Source organism: Hyperolius riggenbachi, chromosome 1, assembly GCF_040937935.1.
Source record: "Hyperolius riggenbachi isolate aHypRig1 chromosome 1, aHypRig1.pri, whole genome shotgun sequence".
Lineage (NCBI taxonomy): Eukaryota > Metazoa > Chordata > Amphibia > Anura > Hyperoliidae > Hyperolius > Hyperolius riggenbachi.
In genome coordinates this window covers 12,123,671-12,138,723 of record NC_090646.1, presented here as the reverse complement: position 1 = coordinate 12,138,723, position 15,053 = coordinate 12,123,671, and the positions used below count along the sequence as shown (strand labels likewise).

Here is a 15,053-nt window from a genome sequence, read left to right as displayed (position 1 = left end):
TTTTCCCATTTTCAAGCATCTCTGACTTTTCTGACCCTCTGTCATGTTTCATGAGGGGCTAGAATTCCAGGATAGTATAAATACCCCCCAAATGACCCCATTTTGGAAAGAAGACATCCCAAAGTATTCACTGAGAGGCATAGTGAGTTCATAGAAGATATTATTTTTTGTCACAAATAAGCGGAAAATGACACTTTGTGAGAAAAAAAAAAAAAAGTTTCCATTTCTTCTAACTTGCGACAAAAAAAAAAAAATGAAATCTGCCACGGACTCACCATGCCCCTCTCTGAATACCTTGAAGGGTCTACTTTCCAAAATGGGGTCATTTGTGGCGTGTGTTTACTGTCCTGACATTTTGGGGGGTGCTAAATTGTAAGCACCCCTGTAAAGCCTAAAGGTGCTCATTGGACTTTGGACCCCTTAGCGCAGTTAGGCTGCAAAAAAGTGCCACACATGTGGTATTGCCGTACTCAGGAGAAGTAGTATAATGTGTTTTTGGGTGTATTTTTACACATACCCATGCTGGGTGGGAGAAATATCTCTGTAAATGACAATTTGTTAATTTTTTTTACACACAATTGTCCATTTACAGAGATCTTTCTCCCACTCAGCATGGGTATGTGTAAAAATACACCACAAAACACATTATACTACTTCTCCTGAGTACGGCGATACCACGTGTGGCACTTTTTTGCACCCTAACTGCGCTAAAGGGCCCAAAGTCCAATGAGTACCTTTAGGATTTCACAGGTAATTTTGAGAAATTTCGTTTCAAGACTACTCCTCACGGTTTAGGGCCCCTAAAATGCCAGGGCAGTATAGGAACCCCACAAATGACCCCATTTTAGAAAGAAGACACCCCAAGGTATTCCGTTAGGAGTATGGTGAGCTCATAGAAGATTTTATTTTTTGTCAAAAGTTAGCGGAAAATGACACTTTGTGAAAAAACACAATTAAAATCAATTTCCGCTAACTTGTGACAAAAAATAAAATCTTCTATGAACTCGCCATACTACTAACGGAATACCTTGGGGTGTCTTCTTTCTAAAATGGGGTCATTTGTGGGGTTCCTATACTGCCCTGGCATTTTAGGGGCCCTAAACCGTGAGGCGTAGTCTTGAAACGAAATTTCTCAAAATGACTTGTGAAATCCTAAAGGTACTCATTGGACTTTGGGCCCTTTAGCGCAGTTAGGGTGCAAAAAAGTGCCACACATGTGGTATCGCCGTACTCGGGAGAAGTAGTACAATGTGTTTTGGGGTGTATTTTTACACATACCCATGCTGGGTGGGAGAAATACCTCTGTAAATGGACAATTGTGTGTAAAAAAAATCAAAAGATTGTCATTTACAGAGGTATTTCTCCCACCCAGCATGGGTATGTGGAAAAATACACCCCAAAACACATTATACTACTTCTCCCGAGTACGGCGATACCACATGTGTGGCACTTTTTTGCACCCTAACTGCACTAAGGGGCCCAAAGTCCAATGAGTACCTTTAGGATTTCACAGGTCATTTTTGTTTCAAGACTACTCCTCGCGGTTTAGGGCCCCTAAAATGCCAGGGCAGTATAGGAACCCCACTAATGACCCCATTTTAGAAAGAAGACACCCCAAGGTATTCCGTTAGGAGTATGGTGAGTTCATAAAAGTTTTTATTTTTTTGTCACAAGTTAGCGGAAATTGATTTTAATAGTTTTTTTTCACAAAGTGTCATTTTCCGCTAACTTGTGACAAAAAATAAAATCTTCTATGAACTCACCATATTCCGTACGGAATACCTTTGGGTGTCTTCTTTCTAGAATGGGGTCATTTGTGGGGTTCCTATACTGCCCTGGCATTTTAGGGGCCCTAAACCGTGAGGAGTAGTCTTGAAACTAAATGTCGCAAAATGACCTGTGAAATCCTAAAGGTACTCATTGGACTTTGGGCCCCTTAGCGTACTTAGGGTGTAAAAAAGTGCCACACATGTGGTACCGCCGTACTCAGGAGAAGTAGTATAATGTGTTTTGGGGTGTATTTTTACACATACCCATGCTAAGTGGGAGAAATATCTCTGTAAATGACAATTGTTTGATTTTTTTACACACAATTGTCCATTTACATAGAAATTTCTCCCACCCAGCATGGGTATGTGTAAAAATACACCCCAAAACACATTATACTACTTTTCCTGAGTACGGCGGTACCACATGTGTGACACTTTTTTGCAGCCTAGGTGTGCTAAGGGGCCCAACGTCCTATTCACAGATCATTTTGAAGCATTTGTTTTCTAGACTACTCCTCGCGGTTTAGGGCCCCTAAAATGCCAGGGCAGTATAGGAACCCCACAAGTGACCCCATTTTAGAAAGAAGACACCCCAAGGTATTCCGTTAGGTGTATGGCGAGTTCATAGAAGATTTTATTTTTTGTCACAAGTTAGTGAAAAATGACACTTTGTGAAAAAAAACCAATAAAAATTAATTTCCGCTAACTTTTGACAAAAAATAAAATCTTCTATGAACTCATCATACACCTAACAGAATACCTTGGGGTGTCTTTTTTTTCTAAAATGGGGTCACTTGTGGGGTTCCTATACCGCCCTGGCATTTTACAGGCCCAAAACCGTGAGTAGTCTGGAAACCAAATGTCTCAAAATGACTGTTCAGGGGTATAAGCATCTGCAAATTTTGATGACAGGTGGTCTATGAGGGGGCGAATTTTGTGGAACCGGTCATAAGCAGGGTGGCCTTTTAGATGACAGGTTGTATTGGGCCTGATCTGATGGATAGGAGTGCTAGGGGGGTGACAGGAGGTGATTGATGGGTGTCTCAGGGGTGGTTAGAGGGGAAAATAGATGCAATCAATGCACTGGGGAGGTGATCGGAAGGGGGTCTGAGGGGGATCTGAGGGTTTGGCCGAGTGATCAGGAGCCCACACGGGGCAAATTGGGGCCTGATATGATGGGTAGGTGTGCTAGGGGGTGACAGGAGGTGATTGATGGGTGTCTCAAGGTGTGATTAGAGGGGGGAATAGATGCAAGCAATGCACTGGCGAGGTGATCAGGGCTGGGGTCTGAGGGCATTCTGAGGGTGTGGGCGGGTGATTGAGTGCCCTAGGGGCAGATAGGGGTCTAATCTGATAGGTAGCAGTGACAGGGGGTGATTGATGGGTAATTAGTGGGTGTTTAGGGTAGAGAATAGATGGAAACACTGCGCTTGGGTGGTGATCTGATGTCGGATCTGCGGGCGATCTATTGGTGTGGGTGGGTGATCAGTTTGCCCGCAAGGGGCAGGTTAGGGGCTGATTGATGGGTGGCAGTGACAGCGGGTGATTGATGGGTGGCAGTGACAGGGGGTGATTGGCAGGTGATTGACAGGTGATCAGTGGGTTATTACAGGGAAGGACAGATGTAAATATTGCACTGGCGAATTGATAAGGGGGGGTCTGAGGGCAATCTGAGCGTGTAGGCGGGTGATTGGGTGCCCGCAAGGGGCAGATTAGGGTCTGATCTGATGGGTAACAGTGACAGGTGGTGATAGGGGGTGATTGATGGGTAATTAGTGGGTGTTTAGAGGAGAGAATAGATGTAAACGCTGCGCTTGGGTGGTGATCTGATGTCGGATCTGCGGGCGATCTATTGGTGTGGGTGGGTGATCAGATTGCCCGCAAGGGGCAGGTTAGGGGCTGATTGTTCGGTGGCAGTGACAGGGGGTGACAGGGGGTGATTGATGGGTGATCAGTGGGTTATTACAGGGAAGGACAGATGTAATTAATGCACTGGCGAATTGATAAGGGGGGGGGGGGTCTGAGGGCAATCTGAGCGTGTGGGCGGGTGATTGGGTGCCCGCAAGGGGCAGATTAGGGTCTGATCTGATAGGTAACAGTGACAGGTGGTGATAGGGGGTGATTGATGGGTAATTAGTTGGTGTTTAGAGAAGATAACAGATGTAAACGATACATTTGGGAGGTAATCTGACGGCGGGTTTGCGGGCGATCTAATGGTGTGGGTGGGTGATCAGATTGCCCGCAAGGGGCAGGTTAGGGGCTGATTGATGGGTGGCAGTGACAGGGGGTGACAGGGGGTGATTGATGGGTGATAGGTGATTGGCAGGTGATTGACAGGTGATCAGTGGGTTATTACAGGGAAGAACAGATGTAATTAATGCACTGGTGAATTGATAAGGGGGGGGGTCAGAGGGCAATCTGAGCGTGTGGGCGGGTGATTGGGTGCCCGCAAGGGGCAGATTAGGGTCTGATCTGATAGGTAAAAGTGACAGGTGGTGATAGGGGGTGATTGATGGGTGATTGATGGGTAATTAGTGGGTGTTTAGAGGAGAGAATAGATGTAAACAATGGATTTGGGAGGTGATCTGATGTCGGATCTGTGGGCGATCTATTGGTGTGGGGGGGTGATCAGATTGCCCGCAAGGGGCAGGTTAGGGGCTGATTGATGGGTGGCAGTGACAGGGGGTGATTGACGGGTGATTGACAGGTGATCAGGGGGATAGATGCATACAGTAAACAGGGGGGGGTGGTCTGGGGGGGGGGGGGGTCTGGGGAGAATCTGAGGGGTGGGGGGTGATCAGGAGGGGGCAGGGAGCAGGGGGGGGATAAAAAAAAAAATAGCGTTGACAGATAGTGACGGGGAGTGATTGATGGGTGATTGGGTGCAAACAGGGGTCTGGGGGGTGGGCAGGGAGGGTCTGAGGGGTGCTGTGGGCGATCTGGGGCAGGGGGGGGGAGAAATCAGTGTGCTTGGGTGCGACATAGGGTGGCTGCAGCCTTCCCTGGTGGTCCCTCGGACACTGGGACCACCAGGGCAGGAGGCAGCCTGTATAATACACTTTGTAAACATTACAAAGTGTAGTATACACTTTGTATGCGACGATCGCGGGGTTAACATCCCGCCGGCGCTTCCGTATAGCCGGCGGGATGTTGCGGCGGGCGAGCGGTGACTGGCGCCGGCGGAGGATCGCGTCACGGATGACGCGATCGCTCCGCCCATGCCCTTAGAAGGACCGCCGCCTCTGTGGGTGAGCCGGTCCTTCAGGGCTCCACTTCCCGGCCGCCTCTGTGCGTTAGGCGGTCGGGAAGTGGTTAATGTTCTCTTTGCTTAAAAGTGGTTTGCGCCTTGGATATCTGCCATGCAGGCCGTTTTTGCCCAGTCTCTTTCTTATGTTGGAGTCGTGAACAATGACCTTAATTGAGGCAAGTGAGGCCTGCAGTTCTTTAGATGTTGTCCTGGAGTCTTTTGTGGCCTCTCGGACAAGTTTTCTCTGCGCTCTTGGGGTAATTTTTGTCGGCTGGCCACTCCTGGGAAGGTTCATCACTGTTCCCTGTTTTTGCTATTTGTGGATAATGGCTCTCACTGTGGTTCGCTGGAGTCTCAAAGCTTTAGAAATGGCTTTATAACCTCTACCAGACTGATAGATCTCAATTACAGTACTTTTGTTCTCATTTGTTCCTGAATTTCTTTGGATCTTGGCATGATGTCTAGCTTTTGAGGTGCTTTTGGTCTACTTCTCTGTGTCAGATAGCTCCTATTTAAGTGATTTCTTGATTGAAACAGGTGTGGCAGTAATCAGGCCTGGGGGTGACTACAGAAATTGAACTCAGGTGTGATAAACCACAGTTAAGTTATTTTTTAACAAGGGGGACAATCACTTTTTAACATAGGGCCATGTAGGTTTGGAGTTTTTTTTCTCTCTAAATAATAAAAACATCTTTGACTAATAGTTAACGGTTTTTGATGAGCAGAAACATTTAAAGAGAAACTCAGACCAAGAATTTAACTTTATCCCAATCAGTAGCTGATACCACCTTTCACATGACAAATCTATTGCATTTCCCAAACAGACCATCAGGGGGCGCTGTATGACTGATATTGAGGTGAAACCCCTCCCACAAGAAGCTCTGGGACTGCAGTTCTCTGGGCAAACTGCCACAATGTAACAATGTTCACAGACAGGAAATGGCTGTTTACAGCTGTCTGTAACAGACAGAACAGCTAGAAACAGCTACAGAACCTGCCCACAGTAACAATGTCACCATGTAATACATGTCAGAATGTGAATCTGGGAGAGGAAAGATTTTACAATGAGCAAACACTGACTAAATCATTTATACCTAATTATGATCAAAATGAAGCACTTTTTTATTACATTATTTTCACTGGAGTTCCTCTTTAAGTGTGACAAACATGCAAAAGAATAAGAAATCAGAAAGGGGGCAAATAGTTTTTCACATCACTGTATATATGTTTTTTTCCCTGGCATAGTATGGCTAAGCCTCCTGCTTTAACTGTTGGGATTCTTTAGCCTAGGACAGTGGTTACCAAACTTTCTTGGGTGAGGGCACCCTTGAAGGCTTTGACATTTTTTCAAGGCTCCCTTTGCCAAAAACAACTACTGAAATGCCGTTCTGACCCTTATCAGGCGACGCCCCACTCCAAGTAGCTAGTGATGGTTATTAGGCACTGCAATTCCTCATGTTCAACTTCAACCATGGTTGCGGGGACTAAAGGTTAACTAGCAGGTAATGCAGCTGCATTGTATATCAACGTGTGGTTGTATTACCTGATGGTATTGCATAAAGGATGGGGATGCATGCCGCGGCACCCTGTGTAAGAACCACTGGCGTATGGTATGGACTTTTCATGTACCGATATGTGCAATTTTCTGGGCCTGGAAGGATTATAGGTTTTTACTGTTCTATGTTAACTTTGCCTGTACGCCAGCTGTGCATTATATCCATCACTAATGTTCTTACTGTGTAAATGTATCTTGCACTTTATTCTTATTATGTGGATGTAGGACCATCTGACTGTGTGCCTTTTATGTGCTTTATGCAATCTGTCTGTATTATTCTTATCAATAAAACCTTTTGTAAACTAATTTGTCACATACACTGAGTGCCCAGCAGGGGGTGACATAGCTCTCCTATTCTCACCTCATTCTCTATACAGAGCTGTACGAATATATCAGACTGAACTTACTGAGGAGCCCAGCAGGGGGTGACATGGCTCTCCTATTCTCACCTCATTTTCAATACAGACTAACCAGCAAGCTCATGGTGAACCAGAACTCATTGGAGTGTGTAAGGGGGCTACAATGGTCCTAAAAGCCCCCTTACTAAAATGCTAAGGAAAACAAAAGTTTGCTTTCTTAAAACAGAAAGAATTTGCCATAATTCAGGTTGGAGTGAGCTTGAGATGTCTCCCACAATGCATCACTGCTGAATATATGCAAATTAACCATTGTTGCCCTTAGAAGCTAACCACACCTCCAGAAAATTCAGCGGTTCTGGAGGCGTGTTTACCTTCTAAGGGCAACAATGGTTAATTTGCATATATTCAGCAGTGATGCACTGGGAGACATCTCAAGCTCACTCCAACCTGAATTATCACAGAATACCTTCTGTTTTAAGAAAGCAAACTTTTGTTTTCATTTTCTATACAGAGCTGTACTAATATATCAGACTGCACTTACTGAGGAGCCCAGCAGGGGGAGACAGTTCTCTTACTGATACCACATCCCAATTCTTCAGACTAAGGCCTCATTCACACTTTGTGCGCGTCTGTCCGCTTTTTTTCAGCACATAGATCCGATCAGACTTCCTGATCGTTTTTCTGATCACTTCTATGCAAATCGATCAGAAAAACTATCGGAAATCAGACCGGGCCTGTCAGAAACTATGTATTTGACCCATCTATTGTGGTGTGTACCAGGCTTAAATCTAACAGAAAATGGTAGTGTGTAACTAGCATTACATATCAGATGGGTACAGGAAGTCTGTGTCCTGCTTCTCCCTTCCCCAGTGCATGCGATGGTTCCCCTGAAAGGTTTGTCCTGTTTCCAGGTGATAATTTGCGGAGTGCCTTTGTAAATAAACCTGGCTGCTATCGGCAAGCAGAAGCCTTACTCCCCATATGAGAGCCTGGGGACAGGTCTATCCCTCTCACTAGAAGGGCTGTACTAGGCTGACTGAAGACTGGTGCCCACTAATCCTGTCATCATATGACTAGAGATGGGACTTCTGGCCAATAGGAGCAGCTTAGTGGGGCAGGAAGGGGCGGGCACAACGTGGGACTCTAACTCCACACACAAATTGAACACAGGTTCAGGTTAAAGCAAGCAAGCTGATCCCCAGCAGCTGTAGCATCCTATTGTAAGGGAAAGGGCGAGTTAATTTAGAGTTGTCCTGAAGTGAAGAAAAAAGTGCCCCTAAATCAGGGGTGTCAAACTCAAATACAAAGTGGGCCGACATTGAACACTGGGACCTAGTCGTGGGCCAACCTCAATGTCTACTGGCCACCTTATAAAGTTCCCTAGTGTCCAATTACTCCCCTCCAACTCCTATACAGTTCCCTGGTGTCTAGTGGTCCTCCTCCATCCCCTACACAGTTCTCTGGTGTCTAGTGGTCCTTCTCCATCCCCTACACAGTTCTCTGGTGTCTAGTGGTCCTCCTCCTTCCCCTACACAGTTCCCTGGTGTCTAGTGGTCCTCCTCCTTCCCCTACACAGTTCCCTGGTGTCTAGTGGTCCTCCTCCTTCCCCTACACAGTTCTCTGGTGTCTAGTGGTCCTCCTCCTTCCCCTACACAGATCCCTGGTGTCTAGTGGTCCTCCTCCTTCCCCTACACAGTTCTCTGGTGTCTAGTGGTCCTCCTCCTTCCCCTACACAGATCCCTGGTGTCTAGTGGACCTCCTCCCTCCCATACACAGATCCCTGGTGTCTAGTGGTCCTCCTCCATCCCCTACACAGTTCTCTGGGGTCTAGTGGTCCTCCCTCCTCTATACTATTCCCTAGTGTTTAGTGCTTTCCCCCTACTTCCCCCATATGGTTTCCCTGATGATCTAGGGCTTCACCTCCAGTATAGCTTCCCTGGTGGTCTACAGTGGGCCAAACAATCCTAAGTGGGGAAACCCCTTGGGGGCCATATTTAATGGCCTTGAGGGCCAGATGTGGCCTGTGGGCCGGAGTTTGACGTGTATGCCCTAGAGCATCCTTTCTCAGCCAGTGTTCCTTGAGGACATTGCAGGATTTCCCTGGCATTTCTCCCTCTTGTGAGACTGGCCTCCGTTGGAGAGGTAAAAAAGTCCTTGGCTCCTCTATAAAATGAGGGGATCAGTATAATGAGCACAATAATTACAAAAACAACAAAAAAAAAACTATACGATAGTGAGGAATTATAATATAGAGCCCTGTTACAGGGGTGCACTATGACTGTGGGAACTATAATCAAAAACCACCAACACGGGCTACTATAATGGAGTAACGTGGAATGGGGGCTAAAGAAGGAGGCTGTTAACGTTTTTAGCCACACCTTCCCCACTAACTCCTCTAATGCAGGAGTTCCATGAGATCCGAACAATTATTTGAAGGGTTCCTCCAAGGTGAAAAGGTTACGAAACACTGGCCTAGAGGGTAGGTACCTCGGGAGGGTTAAGCCTCAGGACCTTAACGAGTCTCTCCCCGCCCCATTCAGGCGGTGGGACCTCCGAAGGTCTGGAAACAAGGGCTTGTCGATAGCGGCTTTCCTCTCAGACTCCTGCAGAAATAGCCCAGCCTGATGGGGTCAGCTCTAGCGCTCAGATGATCGCTGTCTGCACAATACAGCAGTCCTGACTGGGCTCGGCTATTACCACCGGAGCCCGAGAGGAAAGCCACTAGTGCGACCTGTCATTGGTGGTTTGGGGGTGCAGCGCTGGATCGGGCTGGCTGAGGACAACAAGGAAGCCTCATTAGCATCCAGAGCCGGTCACCTCCCGAAGCAAGAGTCTAACTTTTATCTCCCCGGACTGCAAGCAACAGCTTCTCATCACACCCCTGACTAAGTATTTGCCAAACAGATTACCACCAATGCGTCAGTTTTTGTGTTTGATTCGTGGCTATGAGTTGGAAGTTTTAGATGATGCTCTAAACACTTTTTTAGAATAAAAGGAACTTAAAGGACAACTGAAGTAGGAATATGGAAGCTGCCATGTTTATTCCCTGTTGGAGCATGAGTGTGTAGTGATCCAGGGGGCGGTAAGTGTGTAGTGATCCAGGGGGCGGTAAGTGTGTAGTGATCCAGGGGGCGTTAAGTGTGTAGTGATCCAGGGGGCGGTACGTGTGTAGTGATCCAGCGGGCGGTAAGTGTGTAGTGATCCAGGGGGCGGTAAGTGTGTAGTGATCCAGGGGGCGGTAAGTGTGTAGTGATCCAGGGGGCGTTAAGTGTGTAGTGATCCAGGGGGCGGTAAGTGTGTAGTGATCCAAGGGCGGTAAGTGTGTAGTGATCCAGGGGGCAGTAAGTGTGTAGTGATCCAGGGGGCGGTAAGTGTGTAGTGATCCAGGGGGCGGTAGGTGTGTAGTGATCCAGGGGGCGGTACGTGTGTAGTGATCCAGGGGGCGGTACGTGTGTAGTGATCCAGGGGGCGGTACGTGTGTAGTGATCCAGGGGGCGGTACGTGTGTAGTGATCCAGGGGGCGGTACGTGTGTAGTGATCCAGCGGGCGGTAAGTGTGTAGTGATCCAGGGGGCGGTAAGTGTGTAGTGATCCAGGGGGCGGTAAGTGTGTAGTGATCCAGGGGGCGGTAAGTGTGTAGTGATCCAGGGGTGATCAAGTGTGTAGTGATCCAGGGGGCGGTAAGTGTGTAGTGATCCAAGGGCGGTAAGTGTGTAGTGATCCAGGGGGCGGTAAGTGTGTAGTGATCCAGGGGGCGGTAGGTGTGTAGTGATCCAGGGGGCGGTAAGTGTGTAGTGATCCAGGGGGCGGTAAGTGTGTAGTGATCCAGGGGGCGGTAAGTGTGTAGCGATCCAGGGGGCAGTAAGTGTGTAGCGATCCAGGGGGCAGTAAGTGTGTAGCGATCCAGGGGGCGGTAAGTGTGTAGTGATCCAGCGGGCGGTAAGTGTGTAGTGATCCAGGGGGCGGTAAGTGTGTAGTGATCCAGGGGGCGGTAAGTGTGTAGTGATCCAGGGGGCGGTAAGTGTGTAGTGATCCAGGGGTGATCAAGTGTGTAGTGATCCAGGGGGCGGTAAGTGTGTAGTGATCCAAGGGCGGTAAGTGTGTAGTGATCCAGGGGGCGGTAAGTGTGTAGTGATCCAGGGGGCGGTAGGTGTGTAGTGATCCAGGGGGCGGTAAGTGTGTAGTGATCCAGGGGGCGGTAAGTGTGTAGTGATCCAGGGGGCGGTAAGTGTGTAGCGATCCAGGGGGCAGTAAGTGTGTAGCGATCCAGGGGGCAGTAAGTGTGTAGCGATCCAGGGGGCAGTAAGTGTGTAGCGATCCAGGGGGCAGTAAGTGTGTAGCGATCCAGGGGGCGGTAAGTGTGTAGCGATCCAGGGGGCGGTAAGTGTGTAGCGATCCAGGGGGCGGTAAGTGTGTAGTGATCCAGGGGGCGGTAAGTGAGTAGTGATCCAGGGGGCGGTAAGTGAGTAGTGATCCAGGGGGGTGGTAAGTGTGTAGTGATCCAGGGGGGTGGTAAGTGTGTAGTGATCCAAGGGCGGTAAGTGTGTAGTGATCCAGGAGGCGGTAAGTGTGTAGTGATCCAGGGGGCGGTAAGTGTGTAGTGATCCAGGGGGGTGGTAAGTGTGTAGTGATCCAGGGGGCAGTAAGTGTGTAGTGATCCAGGGGGCGGTAAGTGTGTAGTGATCCAGGGGGCGGTAAGTGTGTAGTGATCCAGGGGGTTGGTAAGTGTGTAGTGATCCAGGGGGGCGGTAAGTGTGTAGTGATCCAGGGAGCGGTAAGTGTGTAGTGATCCAAGGGCGGTAAATGTGTAGTGATCCAAGGGCGGTAAGTGTGTAGTGATCCAAGGGCGGTAAGTGTGTAGTGATCCAGGGGGCGGCAAGTGTGTAGTGATCCAGGGGGCGGCAAGTGTGTAGTGATCCAGGGGGCGGCAAGTGTGTAGTGATCCAGGGGGCGGCAAGTGTGTAGTGATCCAGGGGGCGGCAAGTGTGTAGTGATCCAGGGGGCGGCAAATGTGTAGTGATCCAGGGGGCGGTAGGTGTGTAGTGATCCAGGGGGCGGGCACTCCCTGAACTAAACATAGCGGTGCATCCCAAGATTGTATTGGCCGAAGATTTTTGCATTTTAATTCCTCATCTGTTTTGCATCCCATATCTTATATGCATGAGTGCCCAGAGCTTTGCAATAACGCACTGTGATCTGTATGTGCCAGCATCTGTAATACACTTACTGCTCATATTTGTGTAGTGTGGCCTGCAGGAGGCTCAGAGAGTACACCAGACCGGCTGCAAAGCTCATCTGCTCCCCAACAGCTCCTCTCATCCCGTTTTTCTGCTCGTTGGCCTCCGACAGCTCAAACTTCTCCTGGGCCTGCTTACTGATAAGCTCCGCCTGTGGGGAGGGGACACACAGCACACATGGATCATCAGTGTTGGGTCACATGACAGTGCAAGGCTCACTACTATTTTCCAGGTGTTTCACTCGCACTTAAAGTGAGATGAATACGGAGGCTGCCATCTTCCTTCTCTAATAAACACTGCCGGCTGCGTAACATCTGTGCTGAGGCTCCACCTCTAATATAAGTCACTCCCCCAGAATGAGCATGCAGATCAGATACTGTAACTCTGGTGTGACTCTGCTGGCTGCATGCTTGTTACAGGGCTGTGGCCCAAACAACTAAAGGCAAAAGCTCAGCACAGAAGTCAGGTAACTGGCTTGGTTTATCAGGGAATGAAGATGGCAGTCTTTGTATTCCTATCACTTCAGCTTCACTTTAAAATGGCATGAAATAATTGCAGGGGTTTATATAATCTTCTCTTCGGACGTCTTCCCTTCAGGCAGGTAAGGCGGCACCACGCTATGGCCACGCCCACCTGAATGTCCGCAGCCTGCCCCCACTTTGGCAGCCGCAGAGCTTGGAGCAGCCCGCCACCATGCAGGTGGAGTTTTCAGAAGAATTTTGGCAGCCTTCGGAAACATGACTGCTGCTGGCGCTGCACAGCTGCGGGTGGGGGAGGCGGAGCATTACCTTTTCCCCATATATGAAAGGACAGGTATTTATCCCATCACACCCCCATTCAATCTCATTCAAACAGAGCTGGATATTACAGGCTCTGTAAATTATAATCTCAAGTACACTTTCAGACACAAAAATGGTTAGACAAACAAAATAGCTGAATTCAGCCAGTTCCGATCCCAGTCTGACGTGTTTCGTTGTAAACAGCCAGCTTCCTCAGAGGAAACATGAACTACAGACGGGTTCCTGAGTAACAATTCTATTGCCCATAACGGGGTCAGCAGTTGTCCCCCAGATGAAGGGCGAGGGAGATCTCACCTTGCAGATGAGCCTGGGGATGAGCAGCAGGACCAGGATACAGTCGTGGTCTCCGCTGTGGCGCAGGAAGCTGTCCGGCATGAAGGACGTCAGTAGGGACACGTGACGATTGGCCTGGTTCACCTCCATCTTCCTCAGCTCCATCTCAATGGCCTGTAAGGGAGGACAAAGTTACATCCAGGGGACGGAGCAGAGACACCGGCTGCACAGCTCTCCTCAGTACAAGCCTGTGTGCACCCCAAGATCTGCAGACTGTATAACGAGGACACATGATATCACGCTGTGATCACGCCAAACACCCACAAAGTATGACAATTAAGATTTACTCCATGTCACGGAAGAGCCGTGAAAAAACGCCATCACAATCTGTTTTCTGCACCGATTGTTAGTAAACGTTAACGGGCCAGATCAAAATTGTATGTTTAGATCCTAGCAGACTGCAGCCTTGGGGGTCTTCCTTTGGGAATCTGGCATTTCAGCTGATAGCAGAGCTCTTTTCATGAAGTCCCCTTTTGTCTCTGACTGTCCCAATGTTTGTTTAATTAACAAGGGTTTCCCTTCACAGGCAGACCACAGTTAAAGGCTCTTACACACGCCATACTTAAATGACGGATCCGTCAGACCCTCACGCTGGGCGGACGTTCTCCTGACAGTAGCACATGTGTACACACTGTCTGCAGACTAATAAGACTGTTTTTGACAGATCCACTGAGTCTTATCAGTCTGCCGACAGCGTGTACACAGGTGCTACTGTCGGCAGAACGCCCGCACAGCGGGAGGGTCTGACGGATCCGTCGTTTGCTAAAGTATGGTGTGTGATTCAGTACAATTTGGCCTTATCTACTTTAGAATGCAGGAAGCCCCCAGCAGGGGGCCTATTCAGAATTTGGTCTCTGATAGACACGACGGAGCCATTCAAACCAACGTTGAGAATACATGGAGTATAAGATTTTAGCTTGTTGAAGGGATACCGTTTAGATGAGAGGTATGAAAATTATATCATTCCACTGGTCCGGATCTAGTGAATATATTGATATTAAATTGGTGGCACGGACATCCCCAGAACCTGAGGTATTCAGCTGCTTCGTGCCAGAACATGTGACTCTAACCAAGTCTGATGTCATAGGAATTGTCATAATCTGAGAATTATGAATCTGTGACTTATTTGTGTGTGACGAGCGCGCGAGGAAATATGAAAATGCCATATTCTTGTGGACTCCAACGGTCCACCCAGAAGGTTAACAGCACCCCGTCCAGCCCAGGGGTTGACCCTGAGACTCCGCCCAAAAATGTGGGTCATTCAAAAGAACTCAACGGGGACTCCTCCCCAGTCCTCCATCTTAAACACCGACATGAGAGCATGCTGCTAGCCTTAGGACTGAGCTAGCGGCCATCTTGTTTGAACTTTGCTCTGGAACTTTAATGTGTTTCCCAAAGCGGACATATTTATGAAAACCGGAAACTTAAGTATTCGTTTATTTTCTTCCCTTTTATTTTATATTGGGATACTGTTCTCATTAATTGTTGATTTTAATGATCTTCTGTATATATTAATTATTTATATAGCATTTATAAATAAAAGACTTCTAAAAGCCATTTATTTTCCGGCTACACTTACTATTCATGCACCCAGGCCGCCTGTATCCTCCGCTAGGTGGCTCAGTAATTCCGTCAGTCGGTGTGAGCGCAGTCCGGCTGCATGCGCTCCCATCGCTGGGACCATTCTGCGTCTGTGTGGTGGTACTGGGCAGGTGCGGGAGCGCAATGGTGGATGCGCATGGCCAAGCCGCGCA

At 48.4% G+C, this 15,053-nt stretch overlaps 1 protein-coding gene across 3 annotated transcripts in view; it reads right to left on the bottom strand.

The window, feature by feature from the left end:
- The window catches only part of DCTN1 (dynactin subunit 1), a 102,014-nt gene that overhangs the window by 43,737 nt on the left and 43,224 nt on the right, over positions 1 to 15,053 (bottom strand). For all 3 annotated transcript variants that reach the window (XM_068273671.1, XM_068273675.1, XM_068273680.1), the window contains 2 exons: positions 13,261 to 13,413; positions 12,157 to 12,317 (listed from right to left, as the gene is read on the bottom strand). In XM_068273671.1, the coding sequence (XP_068129772.1) occupies positions 12,157 to 12,317; positions 13,261 to 13,413 (314 nt within the window). The remainder of the gene's footprint in view (positions 1 to 12,156; positions 12,318 to 13,260; positions 13,414 to 15,053) is intronic.